The sequence below is a fragment of the Diabrotica virgifera genome, chromosome 7, assembly GCF_917563875.1.
Source record: "Diabrotica virgifera virgifera chromosome 7, PGI_DIABVI_V3a".
NCBI classification, from domain to species: domain Eukaryota; kingdom Metazoa; phylum Arthropoda; class Insecta; order Coleoptera; family Chrysomelidae; genus Diabrotica; species Diabrotica virgifera.
This window is the reverse complement of record NC_065449.1, coordinates 110426155-110447730: the sequence shown is the minus strand read 5'-3', so window position 1 is coordinate 110447730 and position 21576 is coordinate 110426155. Positions and strand designations below refer to the sequence as shown.

The 21576-nt window shown below is 33.1% G+C and overlaps 1 protein-coding gene across 1 annotated transcript in view; it reads left to right on the top strand.

The window, feature by feature from the left end:
- LOC114331005 (dnaJ homolog subfamily C member 22) overlaps window positions 1–21576 on the top strand; it is an 89316-nt gene that overhangs the window by 51179 nt on the left and 16561 nt on the right. The window contains exon 2 of the mRNA XM_028280459.2: window positions 6044–6194. Within this exon, the coding sequence (XP_028136260.1) occupies window positions 6044–6194 (151 nt within the window). The remainder of the gene's footprint in view (window positions 1–6043; window positions 6195–21576) is intronic.

Sequence of the window (21576 nt, the reverse complement as noted above, 5' to 3'; positions counted from 1 at the left end):
CAGTATCTCTTTCTAGCACATTGTATCGAGACTCTAACATGAAACAGGTGTGGGAGCACGCCAAATAGAATTCTATTTTGCTGACGTCACAAAATAGAATTTCATAATGGGAGAATCGACGGTTGCTAGGCAACGTGACGTCACTAAAATAGAATTCTATTTGGCGTGCTCCCATAGCTGAATCGAGTATAGGCACGGAAAAGGAGGACTACTGTCGCAGCTTTACTATGCGTAAGAGTGAAACAGCACTGAGCCACAAATAAAGATGGTGTTGTCACTTCGCTCAACATAAGACTCTGTCTATGATAATATATTTGTCTATGAGGCAAACGAGAGTTGTTTTGACATGTTTCTTGCAATCGAGTTTTTGGAGGTTATTAATTATTAACAATATGTTACAAGTTTATGCGCCAACCAGCACATCAGATGACATAAAGATCGAGGAGTTCTACGAAAAACTGGAAATGACAATTGCCAACATACCAAATAAAGAGCTTACTTTAATATGTGGCGACTTCAATGCAAAAGTTGGCAACACTACACAGAATGACGACATAAAGAATGTACTGGGGAAGTTCGGTATAGGCCAGAGAAACGAAAGAAGTGACCATTTAATCTAGTTTGCTATCACAAACAATTATTCTATCATGAATACTCGATTTAAACACCATGTACGTCGACTTTATACTTGGAAAAGTCCTGGAGATAGGTCTAGAAATCAAATAGATTACATCCTTTGACCAATATTCGCTGGAGATCGTCAATTCAAACAGTCAGATCATATCCAGGGGCGATATGCGGATCCGATCATACTCTACTCGTAGCTAAAGTAAAGCTTAAACTTAAAGCGCCCAACAAACAAAAAGAGACAAATAGGATAGAACTCAGAAAGAAGGACGACCTTTTCCAGGAAGTACAGAAATTAATGCCCTCTATTCGTAACGGAACATCACAAGAAATATGGGAGACTTTTAAACATTGTGTCACAACACCAATTGATCATCCAAAGATAAATAATCCTGTGAAAAGGAAACACTGGATAACAGATGAAACCTTTCAAATCATTGAAAATAGAAGAAATCTTTGTCAAAGTGGCGTGCATAGTGAAAGGGAAAAAGCTAATTTAAGAAACCTCAATAGAGAAATAAAACGAAGATGCAAGACAGACAAAAACCAGTACTACCAGGGTATATGCAAAGAAATTGAGAGACATGATCAGAATAATCAGCCGAGAGATCTATTTAGAAAAATACGCTACTTAACAAGAGACTTTAAAGCCAGAACTTGGGCCATTGAAGACAACACTGGAACTCTGAGAATAAACAGAGAAGATATAGTAGAGACATGGAGATCGTATTGCAGGGACTTATGTAAAGATGCTCAACGCCAAGAACCTGTTAACCAAATCTCTGACGAGGTGGAAGAAGGACCTGATATACTTGAAAATGAAGTAAGACTCGCGATCAGTAAGCTCAAATATAATAAAGCACGAGGTCGAGATATGATAACAGCAGAAATGCTCAAAGCCACAGAAGAAACTGGCGTAAAACTACTTCATCTACTCTGTAACCAAATATGGCATTCAAAACAATGGCCTGAAGACTGGACAAAATCTACAATAACCACAATTCATAAAAAAGGCAGCTTCCATAAATGCGACAATTATAGAACTATTTCTCTTATATCACATGCCAGTAAAATAATGCTACATATAATCAACGAGAGACTAAAAACATTCCTTCAAAGAGAAATTCTGTTAAATATAAGACAGATAATCGAAAAATCTAGGGAATTCAATAATCCACTGTACATATGCTTTATAGATTATCGTAAGGCGTTCGACAGGGTCAAGTGGAGACACTTATGGCAAATACTAAAAGAAGTGGGCGTACCCCAACACCTTATTTCGCTTATAACTGAACTATACGAACACACTACTGGATCAGTTAAAGTGCTTGACACACTTTCAAATGAATTTCATCTAGAACGGGGTGTCAGACAGGGATGTATACTATCGCCACAATTATTAATATATATGGAGAGCATATTATGAGAAGAGCACTTGATGGATGGGAAAAAGACATCTCAATAAATGGTCATAAAATAAACAACCTACGTTTCGTAGATGACACAGCCCTTCTTGCAAATAGTCAAGCAGAGCTGATTGATCTTATACGACTGGTTGAAAACGAAAGTCAAATATTTGGTCTGCAATTAAACATATCAAAGACAAAGATCATAATAGTGGATAGACTACATAACAATCATCCACATATAACCACAATTGATCGGTTTGAGGTTGTGAACTCATACTTATATCTGGGATCATTAATCACAAACACAGGGTCACTACAGGAGGAAATAAAACGTAGATGTGATCTAGCAAAAGTCGCCACAGCAAAAATGGCCACTATAAGGAAGGACTGTCAAATTTCAAGAGCGTTAAAGATGAGGTTGATCAACTGCTTAATATCCCCAATACTGACTTACGGATGTGAATCTTGGACCCTGAGAAATTCGGAAAGAAGAAAGATAGACGCCACTGAAATGTTCTGTTGGAGACGAATGCTACGAATTCCTTGGACCGACCATAGAACAAATAATTCGATTTTAAGAGAGCTAAAAGTTAGCCAACGGCTCTCCAGTAAAGTCCATCTCCAACAATTAAAATACTTTGGACATGTTATGAGAGCCAACACAGAAAACATGGAAAGACTCATTATACAAGGAAACGTGGAAGGCCGAAGATCAAGAGGAAGATCCCCAACAAGATGGATCGATCAGATTACAGGAATATGCAAAAGACCTATGCATGAATTAAAAGAAATGACCAGAGACAGATATCTTTGGAGACGGACAATACACGACATCACGTCGACCACTACACTCCCTCCGGGGGGTCAGGATTGAAGAGAGAGAGTTATTAACAAATGAAGGTCAAAAAATGGTAAATTTTGCATTGGAAATGTGGATTCATAGATGGATGCTGAAGATACCCTGGACAGCAATAAAAACTAATGAAGAAGTACTAAGGAAGGTCAACAAAGATAGAGAACTGTTAAAGACTGTTAAACATCAAAAAATGTCTTATCTGGGACATATAGCGAGGGGAAGTCTATATAAAATATTACAACTGATCCTTAAAGGCAAAATAGAGGGCCGTAGAGGTGTAGGAAGAAAACAAGTTTCTTGGTTAAAAAACATTCGTGAATGGACTCAGATATCAAATGCAGGACAATTATTCCATATTGCAGAAGATCGAGAAGCCTTCTCAATTGTGATCGCCAACGTCGGATAATTCTAATATGACACGTGAAGAAGAAGAAGAAATTGTTGTTGCAATTAATGTTGGGCAAGAATCACCAATAAATCACAAATAAAAACAGTTAGGTACGTGTAATGCTTAGGAAATAATAAAGTACCATAAAATAGCATTTCATTACAATGCTAAAATTCAGGTTGCTCCATTTGAGAAAACCTAGAAAATACTCATTCAGTTTCGACCAACCCTGTATGCTAAAATTAAACATTTAGCTATATTAATATTTTTTTAAGAATAGTAGACTATATTAAAAAGCATTTGAACATAAATAGATTTTTTGATGTCAAATCACTACAAGTATTATACAGGGTGTGAATATTGCGATTAAATTAATAAAAAAACGTAAATATCTTTTAAACTACTTCGCATAACATTACAAATCCTTATATATTAAGAAAAAATATATCGAGGAGAATCCAAAAATGCAAAATATACAAGGTGGTCCATTAAAAAAAAGATAAGTTTGTTTCGCCTTTTCAATACGGGTGGCCTTGTATATTAGAAAATAGTTTCAAAATTATGATTCCATCTATGCCTCAATCTTACCTATGTAAATTTTTTTCGCATCTCTTATAGACAAACGAGCAATTGTACTTCTCCGCACCTTGTATACATACAAAATCTCTACTACAAAGTTTTTTCAAAAAAATGTTATTGGTTTTTTAACAATAACTCCGTTAATATTTATGACATCAGGTTTATCTGACAACCACTCCAAAGAGCTACAACATCGTATTAAATTTAATGTTCTATATCCCTTATTTGTAAAAGCTACTAGGTAAAATGGACCCGCTTACATCGTTCTCCTAGTAAAATTTAGGCTTTAAACGTTTCTATCTCGGTTATTTTTTATCATACAATAATAAAAATAACATTAAGATCTTCGCGAAAAGGAAAACTAGAATTTCATTCTGTATCATTTCTTACGTGTATCGAGTATTTTTGGAGTTATTATCAAAAGAAAATGAAATTTACGAAAATTTGAAAAATTCTGATTTTTTTTTTAAATTAGGTAGGTACATATTTTTTTTTGAAAATTATGCATTCCAAATCAGTCAAAATTTTTAAGGTCATTAGCTATTCTATTAAAATAAAGAAATTTTTATAGGTATTATTATAAATTTTATTTTTTACTTTTTCCTAAAAAATTCGAGAGGGTCCTCTTATTTCCATCATAACTTACCTAATTTTAATGATATTGACATCTTCTACAGCTTTTCTGATAGGTATTTTTGAGTACTTTAAAAAATGTCTGGATGTATATTTAATAAAATGCATCGTTTTCACGTTATTTAAGCTTGAATATTTAGATTTGAGTACTCGCCTTCCGACGCCCTGAAGAGCACTAAGGATTATGAGAAAGAAGAAGAAGTACTCGCCGAAAAACAGTATACATTCAATTACCTATTTAATACATAACAAAAGATTTTTCGAACAAGAATTTTATTCCACTTTTTATTATCTTCATTTTTTGGTAATGACAACTTTGTTTAAAAAACTTACTATTTTTGAGTTATTTATGAAAACCGCTTGAAAGCATACACTTTTTTCATGAAAAATCAAAATATTTAATAACTCAAAAACTATTGATTTATTTGTATAACTTTATATAACAAATTTTACTGAGAATTGACCCCTCTATCGATTTCTGGGAATATATTTAATAAAATAATTTCCACCCTCGAGAAGGGGTGGCATCCACCCCCAGGGAAAAAGCGCAAGATAGCACCATGTCGCCTTTGTTTCTTAAAGTACCGTCTAAACACTGACCGATTTTCATAAAAATCGATAGAGGTTCAACGAAATCGGAGGTGAAAACTTTCAGTGACTGCACTATTCACAATATTTAAAATTGTTTTTCTTGCTTTGTCTCGTACTAGTTTTAGAATGATCAAAAGCCTCATAGTAGTTTTAGAAAGATCAAAAGGCTCATAGTAGTTTTAAGAGCAAACAGTAGCGATCAACAGGTAGCAACAAACGTAGTCCAAGATTGCGAAAGTTCTGCGAACTTTCAAAAGTGAGGCAACAGTGCGTCAGCAATTCGACACTGACAGTGACGTTTATACTATCAAAAACAATAATTTTTATACACATAGGCGCGAAATGTTGCCAAGTCAGTGACGTTCGATTTCTTGTAATAAAAAAATCGATTTTTAGTAGTTCCAATGTGACACAAAATCTAGGCACGGGATAAAAAGTTTATTTGAAGTAAGTGTATTTTTTTGTCTTTCTTAATGGCGATACAGGCTCCTTTTTTTAATATTTTATTTAGTTATAGAGTAATTTCCACATACTAATATATTTCTAAAATTGGGCTCAGTACCGCCATTCTTTATTATATTACGAATATGTGTGCCAAATATCTCGACAAAATATTCAAAATTAGAGCCGCAATCTTGGAACGTGTTTGTTGCTACCTGTTGATCGCTACTGTTTCTTAAAAAGATCAAATGATTAAATGTCTTCATTTTTTTGTTATTAACAGAATAAACCTTCTATTTATACTTATTTTGCAATTTTATAAGCAAAAATAATGATACAAACGTTTAGAAAATGTCATTTTGAAGGTTTTTATAAATGACTTACAGAATTCTTATTTCTGTGGACTATTAAAATTATTTCTCAGAATAAGATTGTTATTAATTTTTTCTTTATATAAATAATATAATGTATTATATAGCTTAATATTTGATTAAAATCAACCTATTTAATTTTTTTTAGCCACCATTTTCTACCAGTAGATTTATTTCCGCTATTATGGTTGGTTATCTCTGGGGACAGTTGGTAATGTTAGCTATACCAGAGGATGACGTCTACGGAATTAATTGGAACCCTTATTTTCACTGGCTAATTCCTCTAGGAGTTGCATTAGGTTTGTATTTTATTCTTGATTAAGTAAATAATTACCTATATTTTAGTATTATCCGAGTTTTATTTAGTATTTTTTCTAAATGTTAAAACTCAATCTTACTCTTCTGCTATAATTTTCCCTGCTTCCTGTTCTGCTCAGGAATTTGTACTAAAAATCGTATCTAGTCATGTTTACTTAATTAATCTTGTATTGGAAATAAAGCACTCCTACCCCAAAACTTTTTCGTCAGTTATACCTACACCCAGATATTTAAGGTGTCTTACTACTTCAATAATTGCGTCGTCTTGATTGTATTAGGTCGTTGTTTTATCTACATTGACGACTAGTCCTACTTCTTTCGCCTTATCGTCTACGTACATCACATAAAGTTTTGGGTTTACAGTCATTTTTCTTATACTTAACATATTCCATACATATATGTATTAAACGGAGTCAAATTCAAATTCAAAATATCTTTTATTAAAAAAATTGTAAACAACACACTTATAGCAAATTGTCACAGTTGAGTAATAAGTGTCTATTGTCCATTCTTTCACGGTTTTTGCTCTAAATTTTAAAGAACCGCTTGGATTGACATGAAATTTGGCATACGTATAGCTTACATGTCAAAGAAAAAAAGTTATATTGTGCCGATGTGTGCTTTTGCCCTGGGGGTGCGTTTGACCCCCTCTCGGTGGTGAAAAAATATATGTCCAAAATAAGTCCGGAAATGGGTAAACTGACTAATTTTAAGTAACTTTTGTTCTATAGAGATTTTTCGCCAAGTCAACAGTTTTCGAGTTATTTACGAGTGAATATGTTCATTTTTCAACAAAATAACCACATTTTTAGACGGTTTTTCGCAAATAACTCAAAAAGTAAGTATTTTTTCGAAAAAAACGTTCTTAGCAAAAATATAGCTTATAAAAAAGTAAAAAAAATGGTATACGCGTTAGGTCTCTGGATCTCGTAGAACCAGAGTTATAGCCAATGAAAAATAGAGTCATATTCACCAAATTTCAAATAGAATATTTCGACGTGAAATATCCAAAAAATTAAGCACTTTTTGGGGAAAATCCATTATAACTTTTTTAAGTGTTTAAAAAAAGATTTATTCCTGTTTTTACAAAAAGTTTCTAGCATTAAATTTAAGCAAGTTACGCTTAAAATAAAGTTGGTCCCTTTTGTTTTTGCAAAAAAAAATCGGGAAGACCACCCCCTAATTAGCAACTTAAATGAAATTAATCGTTACCGATCCACAAATTATTTTATTTATGTTGTGTTTATATGATCTGTAAGTTTCATCGACTCGAAGTGCTTATTTTTGAAAAAATTTGGTTTCAAAGTAAAATTTTTAAAAATTTAAATTTTGAAAAATATTCTTTTTTTCAAAATAACTTAAAAATTTTTTGAGATACCAAAAATCTCGAAAACCAAAAAAAGTCAGGTTTGCTTTTCTGAATATCATGTATGTTTTTGTTTATCTGTTAGACAAAAATTGATTAAGATTTGGTGTTTCTAAATTTGCATACATCCGTGATCAGTGACTCGTTCAACCCCTTTTAACTACAGCCCTTTCAATAATAAGGACTTTGAACCGATGAAACTTACAGATCATATAAACAATATATACACGAGTCAAGAAACTTGTGAAGTCGTAACGATTAAGTTCATTTAAGATACTAATTAGGAGGTGATTTTCTCGATTTTTTTACGAAAACCAAAAGGGACTAACTTTATTTTGAGCGTAACTTGTTTAATTTTGATGCTAGAAATTTTATTTATAAAACAAAATTGAAGCTTTTTTTAAACACTTTAAACAAGTTGTAATGAGTTTTCCCCGAAATGTGCTTCCTTTTTGTTTATTTCACGGTAAAGTATTCCATGCGGAATTTGACGAATATGAACCTATTTTTCATTAGCTATAACTATGCTTCTACTAGGTGTAGAGACGTGATATATACACCATCTTTTAAAATTTTTTACAGGCTATATTTTTGCTAAAAATGTTTTTTCGACAAAATACTTACTATTTGAGTTATTTGCGAAAAACTCTCTAAAAGCGTGCTTATTTTGTTGAAAAAATGAACATATTCACTGCCAAATAAACCGAAAAGTATTGACTTAGTGAAAAAACTCTATAGAACAAAATTTACTTAAAATTAGCCAGTTTATCCATTTCCTGACTTTCTTTGTACGAATATTTTTTCACCCCCAAACTCTATAGAACAAAATTTACTTAAAATTAGCCAGTTTATCCATTTCCTGACTTTCTTTGTACGAATATTTTTTCACCCCCAAGATGGGGCGAAAACCACCCCCAGGGCAAAAGCACGTATCGGCACAATATGACTTTTTTTCTTTGACTTGTGAGCTATGTGTATGCCAAATTTCATGTCAATCCAAGCGGTTCTTTAAAATTTAGAGATTTTGCAATATTTTACCGTTAAAGAACGGACTACTAATATACATACAAAAATAACAATTACAACTACTATGAGTTAAAAGTTAAAATGTGTGATTTAAAAACTCATACACAGAATATGGTTCTAAATCCAAATAAATGCTTTTTATTTCAGTTCTAAATATATTAAAATTCTGTTGCAATTTAATTCTATTAGGTAATTTGTTAAAAAATTTTATACACGAATATGTAGGTCCTCTCTCTGTTGCGACTAGCCTAAGTATAGGAAAATTCAGCCCTACATACCTAGTGGGTATGCTGTGTTTTGGCTCAGAATGTGTAAACCTATCCCTATTCTTGAACAGGAACAGTAAACACTCGTATATATAAAGCCCTACCACCGTTATAATCCTAACTCCTTAAATTTTCCCCTACAGGTCCTTCGAGCTTTTATCTTGAGCATTGTTCTTATTGCTCTCTTCTGAGCAATGAATACTCTATCAACATCAGTTCCTCCGCCCCAGAAAATAATACCATATCTGAGCACTGAGTAGATGTTTGCAAAATAAACTGTCTTAAGGTGTTGTAAATTCAATAGACATTACTCGTAATGAATAACATGCCGTGTTGATTTTTTTGCGAAAAACACACAGATGCTCTGACCAATTCAGATGTTGATCTATGTAAATACCCAAGAATTTTGTATTTGTTGATAATACAACAGTTTGATTATCCAACTCAATCTCCTCTGGAATTATCTCATTATTTTTCTTTGTGTGAAAACAAACACAGTTATTCTTCTCGGTATTTAAAACCAATTTATTTTTTAAGAATCAATTCTGAGCTGTTTTTAAGTGATCTAAAGAAATACTTAGAAGATCCTCAAACGTTGATGCTAATGTTAATAAGTTTGCATCATCTGCAAAATTTACAAGGTGAGACTCACTGCTCAGTATTTCGCTACCAAGATTGTTAATGTAGAAAACAAAAAGAAGTGGTCCCATGACACTGCCCTGAGCAATACCAAGTTGTAAATTCCCTTCTTCTGAAGAAAACTGTTGTCCTTCTCGAGTTATAATAACTTTTTGTCGTCTGTCGGTGAGGTAATCTCTTATCCAGTCCCGAGCAGGGCCACGAATTCCATATCTTTCTAGTTTGTCGATCAAAATATGATGATCTATGCTGTCAAACGCTTTTGATAAGTCCAGGAACATTCCCAAGGAAATCTCCCCGTTCTCCCATCCATTCAAAATCTTATCCACGAATTCGTATGTAGCTGTTTCAACAGACCTTCCCTTGAGATACCCATGTTGTGATTCAGCAATTAGGTGGTCATTATTGAAAAAGGCTGTAAGTCTTGTGCACATTGCACAAATTTTTGAAAATGTCGGTAGTAAACTGATAGGTCTATGTATAGGAAAATTGAGTTAATAATTTTCCAATTTGGTTTTATCTCCCTTTTTATGTAAAGGTTTCACTAGGGCTAACTTTAGTTGGTTAGGGAAAATACCATACTTAAAAGAGTTATTAATAATGTGGCACAATGGTTCTGCAATCTCTTCTGCACAATGTTTCAACATATTCGCTGAGATCCCATCATAACCTGCACTTTTTTTATTTTTTAGCTTTGATATGATATTAAGAATTTCAGAAATAGTTACTGGTATAAGAAAGAAAGATTTGTTGTTATATGGAATACTGCATGAAAAAGTGGCTTGAGGTTTTTATTAAATTAGGACCTGCATGAAGTACAAATTTGTTAAAGTTATTACAAATATCCTCAGGTTTACCACTAACATTCGAAGTTTGATCGATATATTCTGTAACTGTACTATTAATTTCCCTAACAATCTGCCAAACACATTTTGATTTGCTTTCACTGTTATTTATACGTTCTTCATAATTAGCACTTCTTGCATCGCTCAGAAGACGATTGTATTCCTGCTTCTTTGTTTTGTAAGCCTCACTATAGACCATGTCAGACATACTAAGCACTAGAAGGATGTCTAGCTCATTCTTACATGCAGCAAGCTGCTGATTAGGTTTTAGTATTTTTTTTGCCGTACATTTTTGCTGAACTGAGACTATCCTATATATTTCTATAATAGGAAAGCAATAATCAAAGGTAGACCTAACAATGCCGACAAAAGCATCCCATTGCTCATTAACCAGTGATTCAGGGGTAAAAAACACTGAGTCCCATTTTTGACTAAAACGCACAGACTTATTTGTAATTGAAAAAATTATTTTTTTAACTTTTTTGCGTTTTCCACTTATTTGCAAAGTAAAGGACACCTTCTGGGCAATATGGTCAGACATATGAGTGCCTACCACCTATGCATCAAAAATGTTTATGTTAGTGTTAATATTGTCAATACAACTTTGAGAAGTCCTACTTACCCGTGTATATTCTAAAATAGATGGAGCAAAATTAAAAGACTGCAACAATTCACTGAAATATTTAGCATTACTGTCCTTAACATTCATTATATCTAAATTAAAATCTCCAGCAATGAAACATGTGCAGTGCTCATTCAGTAGTATATTTAGAACTGACTCAAATTTTACTAAAAAGTCATGAACAGGTTTTGTGCTTGTTCTGTATATACATATGATTATGACCTTTTTTTTATAAAATGAGAGTTCTACGGCAGAACACTCAAAACATTCTTCATCGCCAAATATGGTTATGTCACTTATATGTACGTACTCTATACCATTCCTTAAATAAATTGCTGTGCCTCCATATCCCACCAGATTCTTAGCCAGCCCACCTCCCTGTGTTACCCCTTAGTTATCTGGAAGGGAACTGTCAATTGGTTTTGAACTCATACCTGCGCTGTTGTGTGAGTCATGGTGGCTTGAACTAATTTTACCAATTTCCTTGGTATACCAAATTTTTGCATAATTAAGTATATTTAATCTCTTTTATGTTATCATAGGCTTATCGGAAATCTGCAAAGATTTGGTAGATATCTATATCGTGCTCACAGGCTTTAGCTAATATTTGTCTTACGTTGAATAGCTGGTCAACAGTAGACCGTCCCTGTCTGAATCCGGCCTGGAATTCTCCTACGATTTGATTTCCTCATATGGAATAAGAAATAAGAATACGCGTCTATAGTTTTTGTAGCTCAGTTTGTCTCCCTTTTGTCTCTTCCTAGAATTTGTTCTGTGTTCCACACTTTTGTTATTAATTTATGAAATCTATCTTTAAGTATGTGTCCTCCGATTTTGAGAATTTTGTCAATACCTGGGTCTTTACTATTCTTCGGTGCATCCATTTTTTCCTATCTTGTGGGTGAGTGGGTATGTTAATTCATTACTCTGGTTCTAATCTTCTGTTACCTCGAGATCTGCTACTATATGATCGCTATTTATTTGTATTTGCTTCCTTGAACTAGTTTTCTAGCCCGCTTTTATTGCTGCATCGTCACTGATAATTTGTATTTCACTAATTCCAAGGTTAGTATGTGGTTTATCTCTATGTTTATCTCTAATGTGGTGAGTTTTTCAAAGAATTTATTTACTCCTCTAATGTCACCTCAATTGAAATGTTTCACATCTTATAGTTTATTTATTTTGTCTATTGTTTGTTTTTATTCCCGATCACACCAAAAGCTCTTTTCTTTGATGCATTTTAATACCTACCAATGTTTTAGACGTTTCCCATGTTATTCTATTAATCGTATTCCATTCTTCTTGTATTTTTTCCTCTCCCTCCGTTCTAGGAGTTCTCCATTCAATTATTATTTTCGATAATTGATGGATTCGACCGTTACTTGATGGAAGTTCATTTTATCTAACAATAAAACACTGAAAACGTTTCTTTCCTATACTTCCACAAAATTTATTATAACTAAGTGACTACAGCTGTTTCGGCAGAGTGCCTTTCTTAAGTGATATAGTTTACAATGTGTTTGCCTTTTTAAGTCTTCAACTGAAGAGCTTGAGGAGTGGGGAGCTGTTTTTCTCGAGTTGGTCATTCAGAATTATATCTGTATTTTTCAGTTTATTAATTTCCATAGATTCTAAAAAAGATAGCTTAAGGCCTTTATTTTGAATATGCAGAATTTGAAACTCTTCATTGAAAGAATGATTATGATCTAGAAGGTGAAGAGCGTATGTAGAAGTGTCTGTTTTTCTATTGTTGAATGCCCTTTTGTGTTCTGCTATCCGTTTGTCAAAAGTTCTGCCTGTTTGACCGATGTACGTTTTCGGACAGTCACCACAAGTTAGTTTGTACACACCACTCTGTAGTTGCTTTCTCTTTCGGCTTTTATTGTTCTTAATATATTTGCTTAAGTTGTTGTTAGTTCTGAAAGCTGGTGTTATTCCTTTCTTTTTTATGTATCTGGCTATTTTTGTTGTTATCTTGCCAGTATATGTGAGAGAGCAGAAGGTACTGGGTTCTTTCTGTGGTGGTGGATACACTAATTTCAGGGCTTTCTTTTTAAACCAAAAACTCCATAAGAAAGCCCTGAAATTAGTGTATCCACCACCACAGAAAGAACCCAGTACCTTCTGCTCTCTCACATATACTGGCAAGATAACAACAAAAATAGCCAGATACATAAAAAATAAAGGAATAACACCAGCTTTCAGAACTAACAACAACTTAAGCAAATATATTAAGAACAATAAAAGCCGAAAGAGAAAGCAACTACAGAGTGGTGTGTAGAAACTAACTTGTGGTGACTGTCCGAAAACGTACATCGGTCAAATTGGCAGAACTTTTGACAAACGGATAGCAGAACACAAAAGGGCATTCAACAATAGAAAAACAGACACTTCTACATACGCACTTCACCTTCTAGATCATAATCATTCTTTCAATGAAGAGTTTCAAATTCTGCATATTCAAAATAAAGGCCTTAAGCTATCTTTTTTAGAATCTATGGAAATTAATAAACTGAAAAATACAGATATAATTCTGAATGACCAACTCGAGACAAACAGCTCCCCACTCCTCAACCTCTTCAGTTGAAGACTTCAAAAGGCAAACACATTGTAAACTATATCACTTGAGAAAGGCACTCTGCCGAAACGCTGTAGTCACAATAAATTTTGTGGAAGTATAGAAAACAAACGTTTTCAGTGTTTTATTGTTAAATTATTATTTTCGCATTCTCTTTTCAATTTCTGGATTTTTCAGGTTGTCCACTGTCCAGGTTTAATTTTTCGGTCTGTGTGTATTTGTTCTTCTGTGTGTGTAGGTACCGATCTATTACGTTTGTAGCCGCTCTTATGCCTATTCACATATTATAATATGATCTATCTGGTTGGTTGCTTGACCATTCGGTGATAGCCATGTGGTCTTATGGATGTCTTGTTTAGTGAAAACGGTTGACCTCATATTCATTCCCTTCTAGTACCGAATTCTATTAGTAGGATTTCATTCTCATTAGTTATATTATGGAGGCTATCCTTACGTATTGTTCCCCTGTAGTTTCAAATCATAGTATTCATGTTTCCGATTATTATTTTTATGTAATTTTTTGGCAACTGATTGTATGCGGTGTTAATGCATGTTAATAAAATATTTCTTTTTCTTCTTTCTTTTCTTCAGTAGAACAGTGAATGTTTTTTTTTAGTTTTTAGTTTTTACTCTAGCATAAGCGGTTCAGATGGTTTTTTAAGGTTTTTTTTTTAAATGTAACACCCTGTAATTAAAAAATGGACAAATGCTATTAAAGAAAAACTATACCAAAAATCAGCCACTTATTTTTAATTAATTGCCGCTGGGTTTCTTGTCGGTTGCCACTATAGTTGGGGCAAAATATATTTTTTAAAAACATCTTTTTTAAAAATTTGTCAACTTTGGGGCGCCACCCTTGCTAAACGGTAGGTGATAGACATAATAGCTGTCGAAGATTAAATTGTAGGAAATACAGTCCTCTTCATATTTCTATGTAAGAATTTTTTTGCAAAACGTACAGGAAGGGCTACGTTTCGCAAAAACCACAAATTACCCCCTTTAAAGGGATGAAAATGGGGGTTCCAAGGCGAAATTTTTTAAGAAAAATTTAGTCTCATTATAAGCACCCTTAATATACCAGAAAAAAAATATAAAACCAGACTTGCGTCCAGTTTGCGAGGTCCAACCTCTGTTTCATACACTATCTGGAAGATAAATAAACGTGCCAGTTTTTGTTTTTCTAAATAGTTTTTTTCAAATTAAAAAAACGAAAAATTTTCAAATCGATTTTTCTAGAAAACAGTGAATCACACCGACTTAAACTAAGAGTACCTTTTAGTACTAGAATACCGCAGAGTTTAATAATCCAGTGTCAAAACTACTTAAAATAAGTACTTTGAAGACAAAAAAGTTATAGAATAAAATAACCATTGCCCTACCCAAAACGGACGCCTATGACCGGTACTAGAGATTAGCAATTGATGGAATCGATTTATCTCTGGAAGACACCATACCAGGGAATAGACGTACCAGTATTCGTTTTTGTAAACAGAAGCGTTCTCGAACTATTTAAAAAAATTAATTACAAGCCGCCATCGTTAAAGAGCTCTAGCTCCCTTAGGAAGCACTTTCGGGCTAGATGAATTGAGTTAAATTATCTTCAAATTATCTGAGAAATCTCCGGTCTTCGTTTGTCGGGAGAGTTTCTGGACATCCTGTATATTCCAGTTAGACCAGTAAGGATCTGTTTTTAGGTGGATGTGAGAGGTGGCATTCAGATTTTTGCGGATAAAGTTAGGTGATAACTTCGTTAATAATAATTGATTTATGCTCCTTCTCAAATATGCCCGGAACATTAATAAAAAAAAATAAAATATTTAAAAATTTCAAAAAATTTTGTTTTTTTCTACTTTTTTTGCTTATAACTTAAAAACTATTCATTTTAGAACAAAGTCCTATAGGAATAATACAAAGATAATTAAATTTTCTATCAGATGCGATTGGTTAAAAATGTCTTAATTTACCACCCTTTGTATCAAAATATAAAGTAAGAGGGCAAAACAAGCCTGTCCTTATTCAATGATTTTCCATTACTTAGGTTACACTTGGAACCTTCCTAATTCGCTTAGAAAATTTTTGTAATGTGCTAAAACCGTACACCAAATTTCATTAAAATTGACTTACTAGATTTTGCATAATAATTTTTCAATCTAAACTTTTTTTAAAAAATTAAAAATTTTTAAAATTTTGCACAACAAAAACTAGAACATACAAAGATTTGTCAATTTTTTTACATATAAAGAAGTTCTCCACCTATCTAATGCACTTTACAAAATTGAAATCGGATTATTTAAGCAGCCTCAGCAATGTTTTAAAGTTATAAACAATTTTTTGGCTTATAAACAAATTAGTGCTGTGGCCAGGAGGGGGTGCTACGGGCTCCTTTATTTAAATGGACTTACCCAAGGTTTTTATGTATTTTGACCCGTAGAACACGAATTTTTTGGGTAACAGCTGATCCGGATGTCGATAAGATTGTTATAAACAAAGAACTTAAAGAATTACATAAAATCGATTTTTCGCAAAATAAAACATTTTTTTGTATTTCTTGGGTAATTCTAAGCAAAAAATGTTCTTACAAGTTTTTTCGTAGGATGCATAGTTTTCGAGATAAACGCGGTGGAACTTTCAAAAAATCAAGAAATTGCAATTTTTGAACGCGAGTAACGTTTGATTAAAAAATAAAATAGCAATTCTGCTGACAGCATTTGAAAGTTTAAGTCAAATTATACCGGTTTTAATTATTTGCATTGCTAAAAATTAATTTCTTTATTATTAAACAAAGCTATTTGTTTATAAGCCAAAAAATTGTTTATAAATTTAAAACATTGCTGGGGCCCCTTAAATAATCCGATTTTAATTCTGTAAAGTGTATTAGATAGGTAGAGCACCTCTTTATATGTAAAAAATTAGCCAACTTCTAAATGGTCTACTTTTTGTTCAGAAAGATTTTAAAAAATTTGAATTTTTTTAAAAACATTTAGATTGCAAATTTATTATGCAAAATTTATTAGGTCGATTTTAATGAAATTTGGTACATGATTTAAGTATGTTACAAAAAATTTCTTAAGCGAATTACTAAGGTTCTAAGTGCCACAATATTGAATAACATCAGACTTATTTTGCCCCCTTATTTTGTATTTATTGCTATGTTGCAGAAAAGGTAATACCTTAAGACATTTTTTACCAGTCGTATATCATTCAAAATTCAATTATCTTTATTTTATTTCTCTACGACTTTGTTCCAAAACGAATCCAAAGAAAGCAGAAAAAAATCGATGTTTTTCAAAATTTTTTAATATTTTAATTTTTTTATTAATGTTCTGAGCATATTTGAGAAGGAGCATAAGTCAATTATTATTACTGAAGGTGTCACCTAACTTTATCTGCCAAAATCCGAATGCCACCTCTCACATCCAAAAATAGACGTTTTTTCGCAGATCCTTACTGGTCTAATTTTCTTATCTGCTGAAAATAAAATTTTGCTATGGTTCATTTTTTAAATAGAAGAAGCAATTCAAATTTACCGCGACTTATCTCTTGTTTGTAATTGGTTCAAACGCAGGCAAATTTACTCCACTAAAGTATGACATTTTGACGCCATTTACATTTATGTAATTTTGACACTAATTGCCTTTCAAATTCATAGGTTAATTAAGTTATATCTGCGATATTTTGTGTTTTCTCTCATATTTCTTTACTTTTTAGATTTTTAGTCCGCATTTATATAAAAATAACAGTTGTATGTTTTCAGAAATCTTTAACGATGTATTAGTATATATAATATTTATGGATTACCGTTGAAGGCAGACATGATCAACCAAAAAAAGAAGATGAGTCTGGATATTTTTCTATTGATATTATTTGGTGTGAATCTATCTTTTGAGTTTACTCCTCCTATTTAAAAAGTGAACCATAGTTACGGATTCGTCTCTTAGTTACACAGTAAAGGACCAGGCAACACTCCTTATGGAAAAGTGGTCCTGGTCAAATTTGATGAAAGTTTGGTCATTGATACTTCTTGATGTGTAGATTAAAAAAGTCCATGGCACCTGGGTCTGAATAACTACTATTATCGAGTTACAGCCTTCTGAAGTTATTGGATTCGAGTGCTCGGTTTACGTTAAGTGCACTAATTTACGGTCAAGTGAACGAAAATATTTATTATTAGAAGAAGAGAAACTCATGTTCTTCATACATACTTGCGTGTTGTATATGAATTCGTGGTCAAAAATAGTTGGATCGTATTTTAGTCTTCAGAAAACCTCCGAAAAGTCTTCAGAAAACTAAAGAAGTGCGGTATAAAATGTGCTGCTAGATCGATATAAGCATTATCATGTTTTCATGAATGCTTCTCAGTTATGCAATACCAGCAAAACTGCAGTTCGGCTTTATCTTTAGAAAACTACTGAACATTGGCGGATCTAGGGGGGATAGGGGTAATTCCACCGGTAACATGGTCCATAATTAATGAAATAACTTTATTTAACGACAATGAACGAGATGCAGCCATCAAAACACATTTATAACCAAAGAGCGGATAGTGTGACGAAAAGACGTAAGCCCAGAGCACGGGCGCATATATAAAAAATTTTAGGGGGGGGGGCAAACGTGAAGGGGGCACATTATATTTTGTATACTTTGAATAACCATATATGCATAATATATTCAAAGCATCCGAAAAGCCATTGGGGCCACGGACCCTACTGCCCATGGGTATGGGCGCCCATGGCCCAGAGTACGATTTAAGGACCAGAGAAGATGAGTTACGGGTGTTAAGAGTACGAAATCGGAAAACCAAGGCGGAGGATAGAAAGGAATGAAAGCTGATTCTCGAACAGGCCGAGGTCCACCGAGGGTTCTACAGCCAATGATGATGAGCTTTTTAATACAAAATATTACGGAGCATAATGTTGTAGGGTTACTTTTATAACAACTACCTATAATATTCATACTTAGGTATAATCATAATAAACTTTTCTCTCTGTATTTTTTTAAGCAAACAAAAATGAAATATGATTTGTCATTTCGTCTCTTTACTTAAATGGTTAGATATAATGCTGATACTTATATTACGCATTTGCAATAGGCAAAGACTAAGTCACATCTTCAAAAGCTACTACGCAGATTTGTCACTAGATGGCACATAACTTTCAGCACTTGAGTTGTCTCAATGACAGTTTAAAGGTTTGTTGATACTATGAGTTTTCAACTATCAAACACATATTACACAAGTTTATTTCAAAATATTTCTAAACTATACCATTTGTTAGCGATTTTTTCAGTTATTAGTATTTATTAATATCTATATAAAGTTCATAGTGTTAGTTTAGTTCAGTTCAGTTAGTTCAGTAGTGTTAGTATTCATTAGTTGTTAGTATAAACTTTAATAAATATTTATAGATCATATTTGACATACGAGGGCTGGCCAAGTACCTAAGAGGTGGAGGCCATGAAACTAAAAGAAGAAGAAGAAGAAGAAGATCATATTTGACTGGAAACAATACTATGGCTCACAGACAGCCTAGGTTGCGATGTTTTGCATGCGATAGACAATTTATTCCCCGACAATTAGCTCACAGAAACGGAGATGAAAATAATATTAAACGTGAAATAGCTGTCGTAAGACGTGAATCACTGAATCTTCCACCCTTGGAATTGAATGAAGCTTCAAAACTGTGCATTAACTGTAATAATTCCATTAGAAATGAAACATCGTTACTGAAAGAGGATCCAACTGGCCTTAAACTTAATGTGTTAACACAAACCGCTAATGCTATATGTTTATTTTGTAATGCTACTAATGATATTCAGCGAACGTATCTATTCTATAACGTATTATTAGAAGAAGAGAAACTCATGTTCTTCATACATACTTGCGTGTTGTATATGAATTCGTGGTCAAAAATAGTTGGATCGTATTTTAGTCTTCAGAACACCTCCGAAAAGTCTTCAGAAAACTAAAGAAGTGCGGTATAAAATGTGCTGCTAGATCGATATAAGCATTATCATGTTTTCATGAATGCTTCTCAGTTATGGAATACCAGCAAAACTGCGGTTCCGCCTTATCTTTAGAAAAATACTGAACAGTGGCGGATCTAGGAGGGATGGGGGTAATTTCACTCGTAACATGTTCCAGAATAATTAGAGAAAAAATTGTTGAAACATAGAAAAATACATTAGTTGACATGAAACTTGTCCCGCATATCAGATATAAGACAGGTAGAGAACATGGACTTGATTTCAATACAAAAAAAAACAAAGTACCTGGTAGTTTGTAAATGCTAAATATTAATTACAATTGTCTATGGAAAAATCGGGTTTAAATCATCTTCGACTATTCGTACATTAACATTTTGCTGATTTCGGTTAGATGCATCATACGTCGTGATAACTAACGACCTGTCAGGATACATAACATTAGGTTGATGTCTTGCAAAGCCTAAAAACCATAACACACTGGTGACATGAGCACAAGTACCTACAGTTCTTGCACCAGATTGACAGGTACAGTAGTACCCGTTAATCGGTTATTCTACAGGCTCATCTTCATCATTATCTTCATCAACCGTATAGGAAATGAATACTTGGTGTTTTGTAGCTTGCCGAAACCTAGAAAATATTCGAAATCTTACGAATCCCGGTTCAAACCTATTCTCATCAATTTGAAGCTCTTCGTCATTTTCTCTTAGTATTTTATCTTGTATGTAAGATGGTGTCAGTTTAATTTGATATATCCCAATCGTAAGGTCTTTTAGGTAGTCTAAGTCGAAAACAGGAAAGTTAGCAAAATCATGATTATGAAGCCTTCTCCATTGACCATTTCTTCTAATCAGATTATCAGTCTCAATTCTAGCTTGTACAACATTGTGAATTAGTAACCTCTGTAATATCTGTTCAGCTGCTTCAGCTGTAGCACCTTGCATGTGCATCGGTGGGTGACACTTATTTAATAGTGCACCAGCAATACGGTAAGAATCATTTAGTTTTTTTGCATGGTGCATGTTTATAGGATTGGCAAAGAATTTAAAGACAGAGCGTTAATGACCATTTCTTCCTTCTACAATCCATCGATTTTTCGTAATAATGCGTGAGTTATTAGCATCTTCAGTTGAAAGTTGCTTTTGTCCACGTGACAAAAGGGCTGGCATCTTATGTTCGATACCTAGTAATTGTAAAAATGGTATACAATCTCGATATCCTCTGTCTACCAGGAGTATGTCTCCATTTTGGAACCAATCTCTTAAATCATTTCCATCTCTGTTAAATTAATGTTGAAGAATGTTGGCATCATTATTGTACGAATCAGAAAAGTATGGTCCAAAAATCGATAAAATATAGCCATCAATGCTACAACTAATGTTGGTTTTAAAACATGTCTACTTTTGTGCATTGAATAAGATTGTCGAAGTACTTGAAAACAGTTGCTTTTATGTAAGTAGGCATATGTTGTATCTACTAATGCAATCACCTTTGGTTCATTCGGATTCGGATTGTACAAAATATTAGAGTAAGCCGTTACATGTTGCTGAATGAATTGATTCCTTGGTATTGATTGGGGCCCAATCTTTTGCACAACAAACCTTTGAATTAGTGATCTTCTAACACGTTCTACTGTTATACTAATATATTGTCTAGTATTATAACCAAACAAAACCCTGAGAAAACTGTCACTAAAACCTTGTCTCAACTTACATAGTAACATCAGTAAATCTCTTTTATTAATATATCTGTCTTTACCGTTTTCGAAAACAGGATCACAATAAGTGAATAGTTCCTCGAATTGTCCTTTAGTTACTGGAGCCAAACATTGAAAATCTTTATTATCTAAATCAGAGGTCGGCAACGTTTTTAATGTAAAGAGTGAAATACTAAATTAAAAATTCATGGCGGGCGCCAACTATTTTTTGACCTAACAAATATATAAATATAAACGTATAAAAAATATACGTTTTGAATTTCTTGTCTAAATTAACAATAGTTTAAGGGCGCAATAATATTTATTGAAGGGCGCAGTGGCG